The 13,181-nt window shown below is 38.0% G+C and overlaps 1 protein-coding gene across 1 annotated transcript in view; it reads right to left on the bottom strand.

The window, feature by feature from the left end:
* The window catches only part of LOC113050334 (E3 ubiquitin-protein ligase PDZRN3-B-like), a 90,156-nt gene extending 77,587 nt beyond the window's left edge, over nt 1–12,569 (bottom strand). Inside the window, exons 1-3 of the mRNA XM_026213197.1 lie at nt 11,700–12,569; nt 7,763–7,849; nt 6,035–6,142 (exon numbers count right to left, since the gene is read on the bottom strand). Coding sequence (XP_026068982.1) covers nt 6,035–6,142; nt 7,763–7,849; nt 11,700–12,413 — 909 coding nt within the window. The 5' untranslated portion in view covers nt 12,414–12,569. The remainder of the gene's footprint in view (nt 1–6,034; nt 6,143–7,762; nt 7,850–11,699) is intronic.
* Nucleotides 12,570–13,181: the final 612 nt, after the last annotated feature.

Genomic DNA, 13,181 nt, shown 5'->3' with positions numbered 1-13,181 from the left:
GAATAAAGAAATTAAAAACACGTTGAATCCAAGCCCTTTCTAAACCACTCCACCCAAAACAAAACCAAATATAAAACAAAATTACAGCTGTGTGATCTACAAGGTCCTTCTTAATCATCAATGGACAAGAATGACTACAACCTGAGTTCAATGGATTGAGGACACATTTGCATGCTAGAAATGGGCCCCATCCTCTCCAGACTCTTAACATATCTATTCAAGCAGACACTCTTTTCATGTTGCCACTCACCCCTCACGCCATTTAACGCTACATCTGACAGCGAGCACACACTAAAATAACTTGGGTGTCAAGTGGTGCACTGTGGGTAATCTTACAGCTATATGGAGTCAGAAAAAGATAAGGAACCACTGGTGTTACTAGAGCCCCTTTCACACTGCCATTCCGGCAAATACAGGGGTAAAGTGTTCCTGTAATTGTTCCCTGGTCTCTAGATTTTGCACTTTCACACTGCCAGTGATGACCCGGTATATGTGCGTGCTTTCACACACAACCCTTGAAGATCCCGTAATGACACGTGACATCAGCGCGTGACGTGTAATGTACGAGTCGACAACGCTTGGCACGTTATACTTTCACTGAAGCAAGCAAACGATCTCTGCGTCAGCGCGGAAAGTGAGGAACTAACTGATCTCTGCTTCATTACAGTTTGCACATATGTTTTCGTCGCGAATGTTGATCTTCCTTCAAAACAGCCGCTAAAAGAGTCGCGCGATAACGCGCGTCATCACTTCGATACGGAATTAGATCTGGCTTTTGTTCACACAGCGCTCGTTCCGGATCGATTACCGCAATGTTACTATGTCCCCGACCCGGGTTCGATTCGGTAATCAATTCCGGGACGTGGTTGCTTTCACACAGAAGGCGACCAGGCAATGTTACGGGAATATTGCGGGTCCGACGTGCAGTGTGAAAGGGGCTTAGAAGGCTGCTGTTAATAAAGGTACACTCACATACATTATACAATTGAAGCAAAATTAAAAATAGACAGTTATTTTGCTATTAAAAACATCTGTCCAAGAGCTCTCATATTAGTGACAAGGAGGAGGTTGCAAGACTAGTATGACGCGATCTTTAGGAAATAAAAAATAAAAAGCTAATTAAAAGTGATAATCAATATATATTGCTAATATTATTCATTACAAAATCAAAAGTGAAAGTGACATGACATGTGGACAATTACGGTGAAACATACTCAGTGCTCTGCATTTATCCGATCCAAAGTGCACACAGACAACAGTGAACACACACACACACCAGGAGCAGTGGGCAGCCATTTTTTGCTGCGGCACCTGGGGAGCAGTTGGGGGTTCGGTGCCTTGCTCAAAGGGACCTCAGTCGTGGTACTGATGGTGGGACATTCACTCCCCCCACCTACAATCCCTGCCGGTAATAACCTTAGGGTTATGAGTCTGAATCTCTAACCACGACTTCCCCATCATATATTTCTCAAATATTTTCCCAGCCATGCTAAATTCTTGTTTAAAAAAAACCAATATTGTGTTTTGTTGGGACTCTTGCTTCTTTCAGATGGCAAACACTGGCGTCTCAGTGGAGTTGCTTTTTAAAGTCGGTTTGTTTTTTGACCTCTGACCTTTGTCTGTCTGCATGCCTTTACAAGATGACATTCATGACCTGGTCTATCTCTATGACCTCTTCCTACCCCAACACATCCAATTCTCCTGAAATCAGCCCAGTTTTTAAAAAACACGGTTTATGACAAAAACACATTAAACAAGAAGTGGCTTAAGGAACTAGAGCCATGTACTGCGCTTCCATCAACCGCTTATGATGAGATGAAAGAGAAAATGTACTTTAGCTGCACCGAACAGCATATTTAAAGGTAGTGTGTGTCATTTTATTGTGGTCAAATTACCTTCTATCCCAGCTAATTGTTCAGATACAGCTATGAATATAGATATATTATATATACACTATATATAGAATATATACCCTATATATATATATATATATATATATATATATATATATATATATATATATATATATATATATATATATATATATATATATATATGTATAGTAATATTTTTGTGTTTGTTTTTTTTTTTTAACTAATGTGAAGACAAGTGACTGCAATTATTTTGTAGGCATTCCAGTGCTATACAAACAATCACAATTTAAAGCTAGCTGAGGTCTGGCATAAAGATTATTTTCCCAAACACAAGCGCTCTGTTAAATCACAGGCATAAATCAAACTGCTGCAACACAACTACAATGTTTTAGTGTGCAACAGTGTGGGGTGCAAACACACCACCATTTTTTCTTCCTGTTTTACATCTTTTTTTTTATGAGCAAATAAATGTCTTCAGCGAACAAGGCGCTATTCTGGATCTTTATGGGTATGTCATGTACGTGCACATAACATCGCCAAAAAGAAGATGAAGAATAAGGATATTTCTTGTAATTTTCCCAATTCACTCCCAGTAAGATGTGAGCAATGAAACGTTCCTTCACTTTCTATAAAGTCGGGAAGTGAAATTTATTTGAGCTTGTTCATAAGGGCCAGATGTTCTGTGCAGTGTTTTCCCGACTGCAATTTCTCATGTTCGCTCAGTGAGTTACTCATCACTGCTGCTGTCAGGAACATGTGCACAAAGCCCACTGAATACCGTGATGGCCCTGAAACAAATTCACACGCTCCGCCTGGATGCCCTCAGCAGAGATGATGTCGCCACTCCAGAACACATTATACTGATCAGTGAATGCTAGTCACCCAAGAGTCTCTCGCTTGAATGGTAAACAGCATAAAATGGACTCAGAGAGGTTCTGGCGCATCTTTGGTAACAAGATAGCATTATAACTACACTTTCAATCAATCAGCAGATTGACCGATTTCTGACAATTTGTTTATGTGTTCTAAGACTCTGTTTACTAGCCAAAGTTTACAAATGGGTCCTGAAAAAAACTGCAACTTATTTTTATGTAATGCTCAATATGTGATAACAGGCCAATGTTAAAATTCTAAATACTATATTGAATGCTTAAATCTGATTGGCTGATGAACATTCTAAGGTGTGTTTCATTCAATTATTTGTTTAGGGAAAAGGGCACAGCAAAAATAGTTCCAGGCAGATATTGCCACATTACGTGAATATATGACTTTGCCAAATGATTTATTTAATTTTCATTTATTTCAAAGGTCCTTGCAACCATAAAACAGCTTTATAAACAAAACCCACAAGGACATAGACTAAGCAAATAAATATAGTAAACAATAAGAAAAAACAACAAATTAATTCCATGCTTTTGGCAAAAAAAGCACATACTCTCCCTCACTTTCATTTTTCCACACATACGTTCTTTATTGTAAGCATTTCTTACAAATGCTCACACATAGTACAGACACACACTCATACAGAAATGTGTTGTAAGGGCTGCACTGACAAATTTATCGGTAAAATAGTTTTAGCAACTTAAAAGCTACTATTATTTCTCACTAATAACGGTGGTGATCTTGACGATGATGAACTTGCAGTTTCACTATTAGTAGAGATGCTACTGCCAAACACTATTAATAGATGCACAGACTTATGTAATTCACACACACTTAATTAATTTGTCCATCTCTCTCTCTCTCTCTCCAATAACTTAATAAACTGCATTAGTCTGTCATTAACGGCTCAAGCCTCCATTGCTAGGTCTAAAATGACATTGTGGAATTAGCAATGGAGGCGTTGGATGAGACGCGCAATAAATTAATCTTACTCTTTTTAAGAACAAATCCCTGACAAAGGTCTTTAAGTATTACATTTGAATAATATTTGAGGTGTAATATACATTGATGGATATAATATTTTTTACACCGACAACATGCAGCAAGGTGCTAAACCTCAAAATGACAGTAAAATTTATAGCATCAATGCACGATTGCCAAGGACTACATCGCGTGGTTCCAAAAGAGCTGTGGGAAAAAAGCAAATAAATGGATAATCCGTATGATGGATGAAAAAGGAAATAAATGGATAATCCGTATGATGGATGAAAAAGTGCTGATGTAGCAAGAGAGACAGAGGAGTGCTGGGGCCTGGAGGAAGATATTTTAAACAGCAAACTCCAGCTGTGTCTAACTCTCATGGGCTATAAAGGATGGGACTACAGGGTGCTGGTTTAACAACATACAAGTGAAATTTCAATGGGAACAAAACTGCTGTAAGCAATTTTGCATTAATTCTTCCCCTGTGATTATATTTCTACTGAAAGTCATTTCTCAACTCAACATAATTAGATATGCGATACCACCTGAGGCATAACGCTCCATATTTTGATCTCAGGGAAAAGCAACAATAGCATTGTTACACCCTTTTCAAATCGCAGAAACATTATTGGGGTAGTTCTAAAACTGCCAATAAATCTCCTGAAGGAATCGAAAATGTTATTCCCATGTACACATGATCCAAACTGCCTGCACGGGTGGGAACAGCTTTGCATTGTGGGAGAGAGTTTCTGACTATAAATTTTAAAGGTCTACTCAATAGACTGACCTAGGGCTTTGTGCTTCATGTTCCTTATGTATTTACATCCTCTGGCACGCATGCTGACTCACCTTAATTATTCAAAAGACAAAGACAAAAGGTGACTTTCTAGGTCTAGTGCCATCCTAGAGCAAAAAAATCTTACTCCACACAACAATGAAAATACTAAACCAGTCACCGATAACCCTTCTCGAATATCGACGTATTGTTAAGTTGATGTCCTTTAAAAAAAGAAAAAAAGAAAAGAAAGAAAAAGCACAGATGTAGGTGACATCCACAAAAACCACAAGGAATACTCTCAGATATCACGGCAGAGCAGCAGTTGGCATGCTCAGCACAATCTAAAGCGTTTCCCCTCACTCTGGCCCCTTCCTCCAAGTAAGTCATACTAGCACATTTCCACCCAATGCATTAACCAATCTGGGACTCATGTGTCCCCCCAGCGAGGCCAGTTTAACGGTCTTAAGTCACCAGGCGCCGACTGCATTACTGTCGCCTTCTCAAGGGCTTACAGTTTATTTAAATGAACAGTAGAGTTTAAGACACTTACGGCTAGCACACTGCATTTGGCTGCACTTAAATATTAGTATGAAAGCAGGCATGACGTCCTCATCCTACACACTGCATACAGTATAATGACATCAAGCACAAACGAATAAATCTTGCAACCAAAAAGTGATGTTGTCCACTAATTCTTGAAAGGAAAAAATCTTGCGTTGAAAGCTACCATTTCGTTGAATGATGTTTTACGACTACACAAAGTGAAAATATTTACATTAACTTGGCTAAATAATTTTGCAGACCCAGGCCATATTTATAACATGCTACAGCAAATTCAATGCATCAGTTGTACCACACTTGAGATTCATGCTTCTATAAAAGCAACCTTTGTGGGGCTGACTTTCTATGCATCCTTAAAAGTGACCACTGGGAACTTTTGGCCTTTGTATACAGTCCAGGTTTTGTTCCAAGGTAAAAGAGAGCATTCTGACCCGATGCCAGCCAAAAGGATTCCTTTACAAGTCAGTAAACAACATCTAATAAATTACGATGAACAACCAAATGGAGATATTCTGAAATAGCCAGGGCTCAAACATCAATATTTTGACAGGACGTAGTTACCACTAAGCCATAGGTATATGGCATAACATGCAATAAATATTTTTATTTAAAGGTATTCAAATGTTCAGCACTGGCTTGTGCAAGTGTATCTTTCAGGATGAGCTCTAATTTGTAAAAATCTTAGATTTAACACTGTGTCCTAACATGCTGCAGTACATTAAAAGTTTCTGTCCCAACCAGCCATGACTGTGACAAACAACACTGCATTACACATCAAACTGGTCCAAAATCTCCATAACTGTGAATGTGTATCATATACATTATGATTGGCTCATTTTGCGCCACTATGCATCACATTTTCATTTTTAGCATGGGAAGGTAATCATAAATAAATCTCTAAAGCTGTTGCATTGTGTCTTAATTAGGCTAGAGTATCAGGCTTAAAACAGGCACTTACCTCCATTATCCGGTCATGGATCTGCAATCCCCCTTCTTTATCCGCTGGTCCATTCTCCACAATCTTCGATACAAAGATTCCTTCATTTGAATTGCCATCTTTATCGTCCTGCAATCCAAAAACAAGGCAGCAATATTTAGCTAAAAAAAGATCCAATAAATCTGAATCCCCATCAAATAAACGTCTTTAGTAAGGGTTACAGATGCAAAATAATTTTATTGCAAAATAAAAATAAAATGAATAACCAAGGACAGGTTCAAAGCACAAATAATTGTATGCAGATGTACAAGCATTGAGTTCAATTGTTCAGCTTTTCTGCAAATGCACTGTCAAATGATAGAAATATTGTGTTCATGGGAGGATTATGGAGTTAAGAGATGATGATGACAAAAAAGATGATCGACATTCATTATATGAAACTATAACCTAGACAGGAAGGTTACAGCAAAGCCTCTTTCTATTGCTGAAATCACCCCTCAACCACATCACACCACATTGACTCTGTGCCATGTTGTTTGACACTGTGCTGTAATTTTTTATGGAATCTTGGGAAACCACAGGAAGTCTAACTGTGAACTCTGCAGTTCATTACTGCAAGCCCTTCCCTCTTCCCCATTACAACAACATCAACATCCTTATTTACCAGATGATCCTCTTCTAACAAATGTAGCCATGTTTTAGAATAAAATTAAACTACATGAACTCTAAAAGTGACCTGACATCCTGAAGATGTGATACTCCAAAAATATGTAATATTCAAATACAAAGTATACTAAACTAAATGTAAAACATACGGTAAAATATTTACCCACTTGTGCAGTGATTGACCAATCAGAATCAAGTATTACAGAGAGAAAAAATAAAAATGTAACAATTATTGCCACAAGCACAGAGGATGGATGGCATGTCAAACATTTTCTAGGGAGGGGTCATGGCCACGTTGAAGTAGTTGTGCAGTTTCTAAGAGACAGCCATTTGTGTCACTCATTAGTGACTGACCTCTTCCAGTTACTTTAGCATTAACTCAGCCATAGTAATTTGTGCTTTATGCTATAACAGTAGCATTTTTAAAAATAAATAAAGCCTTGTCATTGTGACGAGGCTACATTAGGGTTTTAGAAGAAGCTCTGGAAAATTGGCTCTAGTAGTACTTTTCCCCTTTGTAAGGTTTTTCAGCAAAAGTCCAGTTCAGACCAAAGTGCATCATATTTCTATTTCAGACGAACCACAAAGAAACGTTTCTTAAAGGGTTTGTTGCTCATTCATGCTGATATTGATATCACAACCACCAGGGTGGACCGATGTACTGTACCAAGTGACAATTTATATGTTAGATATCATTTATGTCTGTATTTTTACATTTGCCAATACCACTTAAAGTTAGTTATACACTGAGAACCTGAAATAACCTGACAGATATTAAAGTGTCACATTTTGTTCTTTATCATCATAATAATTAAGTTTGGGTTAAGACTAGACCAAGATCTAACAAATGTAGGTATGGTATGAGGTAATCTAAGGAATACATACATATACATATACATATACATATACATATACATATACATATACATATACATATACATATACATATACATATATATACATATATGGGAAGCCCTGGAGTAGATAAATAACCTGTGCTGCCTTGGACAACCTGGGGCTTAAACAGGAAATAGAACGAGCTGATGACAGATAAGACAAGGGTGCAAATCTCTCTAAACTTACTGCACATGGCCTTCCTCCAACGATATTGAAGCCTAAAGATCCAGACTCACGATGGAGTATAGCCATGACACTTTTGGTCTCTCCACCCTGTTAAAAGAGGAAACCATATAAATGACCCATCAATTCACACATATTTCTACTCAAAACTTTTGAAAAGCGAAAAACACCAATGAAATTACTAAATATGTACATTTGGGAAGTAGAAACGTCTGAGCTTCCAAACTTTATATTAAAAATGTAACCCTTCGGGGTGTGTTTTCATAGCACAAGCTCTTAAATCAGCTGTAGGTATCAATGTTTACATTTGGCTGTGCAAGTAAAGAGGTACACCTGTTAGAGTCATTAAACATCATGTTCTGCAATCTACATGATTCCTCTAAGCTTAAAGCATCTTGGAAAAGGAGCTGTCAAGTGGCCGGGTGCTTTAAGGGTTAATGCCTTGTTCCCTGCTCATTTGGTCGAGTATATTAATACATTTGCAGCAAACAGCTCTCTCAACAGATGAACGATGGAACGCGGAGAAACAAGTGGTGTCAGCATTTTATTCCACACTTAGGGTGGCACTGCATAAAATCAGCAACTAAAGCAGCTGTCATTTTTGTGTGCCACAGAAGACAGTGTCTAAATATAACACTGACATCAATGGCATGCATGTACTGTACAGAGTCCTCTTTGCTATCTTTACTGAGTGTATGCAATGTATGCCTCCTAGTAAGGAATGCACCCCACTAGACCAGGTCATGGGAACAAGTCCCAGAATTCCATGGGAAACGATGTCTGTAGAAGGCAGCGACTCCACTTAAAATAAATGCACAACACTGTTGTTTTGTCAGGGGTTTTCTGCTAATATGATTCAGTTTTTTATTACTTCACAAGAACAGGGCAGCTTGGTAAATAATACAAATGTGAAATTATGTCAAAGCATGACTAACCTAATGAATAAGTTATCTTGAATTGTAAAAAAAAAACAAAACATATGCATATATATAAAGCGTAATTCATCCTGAAATGCTCTAGTGGTGATTCGAAAACACTTGTGATATCATTTTTCCCTCTCTAGAGCAGCTGGATCAACAGCCCAGCGTTCAGCAGACAGGACCAATCCTCCAAATGTCAGCTCCCCATCATCACCCTCATCATTTCCCAGCCCTGCGTTGCTTCCTTCACTTGACTGATGAACCATGTGATGGGAACAGCAAGAGGGACTACATTCCCCAGCAGGAAGGCAGTTGCTGGCACTAAGACATCAGTCAGAGCCCATAAGCATGTTCACTCATGGGAGGTTGCATTAGGATCTCATGCTCCTTCATAGAGTGGTCAAGAGAGGTTATCTGTCACAAGTGTTACTCACTGACATTTTTCCATGCTCTGATGGTGTCCTGAGGTGAGAATATATTACAGCTAATCTGAAGGGCATCGCACATGCCAGAAGTAGTCATAGCACTTGATTTAAGGCATGGCAAGGACATACAGAACTAAGAAAAAGTGTCATAATAAAGTGCCATCTTTTTTATTTTATTTTATCTGGCCATGTGCCAAATAATTATTTTTAGCAGGTAGAGTACAAGAACCAAAATATTACCTATACCATGGCACAGCACAAGTTCTGATAAAATACTGTATTTTTGTTACATTTTATTATCTTATTTTTTTTAAGTATGCTATCATTTTTAGTCTAATGTGCAAATGTAAATTCTTAGAATTGAGATAACGTTTGAATTCTTAGAATTGAGACAAATTTTATCAAGTTTGTTAAAACCAGTAAAGTCTACATTGCAAGCCAGCAAAGCAGTGCATATTTTAGGGCTGGAGGACATCCTGAAAACGGCCAACATCTGATCAATCAAAACATAGATATATTAATAATAAAAAATTTAAAACGTATGCGTCACAACAAAGAATGTTGGCATTAATATCAACGGACAAGAAAGCATATAATAATAGGAACATTAAATTCACAATGGAGTCTTAATATAAACAGAAATAATTATAAAATTCTAACTTTTGGCTTCGGCTACTCTGGGTTTCTTTCGTAGAGACATGGAAAAGTCGGCATGTAACTAGTCTATGGATTGGAACACTTTTGATCACAGATGTAAAAGGTTAAAAGGCTAGATGGCATACAGCTAAAAATACTGGACATGTGCACATCAATATAGTGAAATTTACCTCACACTGTACAACAATAATTACTATTTTTGCATTATTGTAAGGGGTAGTATTATGTTTTTATGGTAGTAATTATGGCTATTATAGACATTAATAAAACAATATAATAGGTAGAAAATTCTATGTATTGTTAGCTTCCGGTTTTTGCTGTATCCCTTCTAGCCACAACCGACGTAAAACGACTGTCGCTCCGCTCATATATGCTATTCCAGGCCAGGGTTCAAGTATGCGACTTGCTTGAACTACACGCGATATAATAGTTTAAATGTTTATAGCTTAACTGTGTACGTTTCGCACTCCAGAACAGTAGGTGGCGGACGACCAAAAAAAAAAACACACAAAAAAAAAACTAGAGAGAAGAAGAACGACACACGATGTTTGGTTTGGCGTAGTTTGGAACTATTTTCAGTTGGCTGAAAAATAAATAATCGAAGTCACTATCCAAATTTTGTCTGAAATGTAGCCTAAGTCCCTTGATATTAATCACTTGTCCAAGCCTGTTTCTAGAAATGCAATATCACACTTGGAATCTACAGGTTATGTCAACAGGGCTGTGATTACCTGCAGCATGTTGCCCACATAAACAGTAAAAGAAATGGACGCAGCGACCCCATTGGAACTCAATTGAGACAAGTGAAGCCCATTTTTAGCAATTTTTAGCACTTCCGTTTCTGACGCGCAGACTCAAACTAAGATTGATAACGTCAGCAACCTGTCTGACAGATGTAAATCTTCTAGTGGCTGTGCGTGAAAACTGCCATCGTTAATCTTGCAGAGATGGCGAGCTTGAGCGGGGAGTTCTTTGGCGTGAGCAGGAGTAAGTATTCTGATTAAAATAACGCCAGTATGCCTTATTAAGTTAATTGCCTGCAAGCTTCTCCTCCTGTCTGTAAGGTAATTTCTCTACTGTGCAACAGAGAGTCGAGTGATTATGACGAAATCGTTAGTCTATTTTTACAAAAACTGTTTCTACGGGGCCATAATGTAACATAGAAGGTAATGGAGCCCTTCATACATTGTCGTGTATCTTTAGAAATAAATAATGGACAAATGGAGTCTTTAAACGCCTCAGATGTAAAGTTATTTACTGTCAAAGTGACGCCAAAATGAATGCAAAGTCAATGGGATGCTAACGCAAGTGAAGTTCTGCTACAAGATGGCAGCTCGCGGCCGACTTCAACTTCCGGTAGACTTCCTTGCCGCCTGGTTGAGAATGCTTGGTTGATATAGCGCTTAAAAAAATTATAAAGAGTTTAAAATAACGCTTGACAATAAAATTCAAAATAAAGTGGGAGAAAGAATAACAACAACGGCAAAAAGCATTAAAAATTGGGAATCTCAGATTACGCATATTATATATATATATATATATATATATATATATATATATATATATATATATATATATATACACACACATTTTCCGAAGTAAAATTACAGCAATAAAACTAAAAAATCTAAAACATTTTCCATGTTAAACGTTGTTCTGATAACGGTCAGCACCGCCTTACAAAATGTACCACGAATAACTACCATCACTGCTAAATACCATAAACTAGTGCTAGAAAAAAAAACACAGATTTCATTCAAGTATCATAGCGTTACTTTTAGAATCGTATCAGACAGTTATTTGACTGTTAATTTTTACTTTTTTTGTGTTTATTTGATGACAGTGGTGACAAACACTACGCTTTACCACAGTGTTATTGAGGTTACCATGGTAAATTATTTCAAAATTCAAAAGCTGCTGTCAATATTGTTATTTTACCTTACACGGCGGAGAAAGACTCTTGGACAGCGAGTCAATCCTGGAGCTGTATTCAGTGAATTTCTTCTGATACTTCAGCGCTGTCATCTGAAGCTCGTTATGAACAGCCGACAGTTGAGCCAAAAGTGATTTCTCTCTTTTAGTCGATTTGAGAGCTTGTTTCTTCAGCTCCTTATCCAAGCTGACAACTTTCCCTTGCAGCGCGCCGTTGTGCGCTTTGAGGGCTTTCAAGCAGCAATGGTTGTCCAACTTCTGCTCCCTATGAGTGAGCATCAATCCGCATCCACTCTCGCATATCCCGACCGCCCTGCACTCACACGATTCACGCATGTGAGCATCCATATCTTTGAGGTTCAGCACTTCGCTGCAGCCCTTATTCCTACATCTGGCAGGGGAATAATCGCACATCTCCGCGTGCTCCGCCAGATGCTGGAGTTTGACGATCGTCTGGCAGCCCCGCGCGTGATTGTCACATTTAATGTCTAACTTTAATATTAAGTTTTTCAGAGGGAGGACGTGGTTGAGCTCTTTGGTGGAGATCCTTTGGCATTTGACCGGGCAGCTGCTCTGCTGGACGACCCACGGCAGCACACAGCCGGCGCAGAAGACGTGACCGCAAGGGGTGGTGAGCGGATCCTCCAAAACTTTATTACACAAGTTGCATTTGAAGTCTGGGTCCACAGCCCCCTTGAAACGATCCAACTCAAATCCCATTTTTTAAAAGGGAAAATCCAAAATAGAACCGGGCCTCCCACAGAATATTACAGGGGTTTAATCGCTCTTCGCACAAAGTCATTAGAAGAGCTCACAGAAACTGAGTAGACTAGTACGAGCACTTCTACTGACTGAACTAATTGCCTGAGACTTCCTATGGGGGAGAGAAGTGTTGTCGGTTTGGATACCGTAACGATCTGAATAACTGCGCACTCAACAAGGGTTCTCAGACCACCCTACAAAGTTTTGACACTTAAGCCAAACTTAAAACGCATGAATGTTGTTCGCTAGATAACAAAATATCAGGGCAAGTGACATAGCTATAGGCTTGTCCAAGCACACTTTTCAAGCAATAACAGTTTGGTTTAGAGAGGTAACACTTTACAATAAGGTTCCATTGGTTAAACAATGGACACTACATTTATTACACTATTTAGCTACATATATTATAGTATTTATTGACTTTTGTTAATGAAAATACAATTGTTCATTGTAAATTCATGTTAATTCACAGTGCATTATAACTAATGTTAACAAGCATAACTTTTGATTTTAATAATGCATTAGTAAATGTTGAAATGAACAAAGGTTAATAAATGCTGAAGAAGTTTTGTTCATGCTTGGATCATGTTAACTAACGTAGTTAACTAATGAACCCTATTGTAAAGTGACAGATAAACCAGTACATTTAGATGGAGATAAGTGCCACAATGTAAGTCAGTAATGTTTTATTTTTTGAATTTAGAAACATTAAATTATTAATAAAAA

Source organism: Carassius auratus, chromosome 31, assembly GCF_003368295.1.
Source record: "Carassius auratus strain Wakin chromosome 31, ASM336829v1, whole genome shotgun sequence".
In the NCBI taxonomy this organism is placed as follows: Eukaryota; Metazoa; Chordata; class Actinopteri; order Cypriniformes; family Cyprinidae; genus Carassius; species Carassius auratus.
The sequence above is the reverse complement of the archived record's forward strand: the minus strand, read 5'-3'. Positions and strand labels throughout refer to the sequence as shown.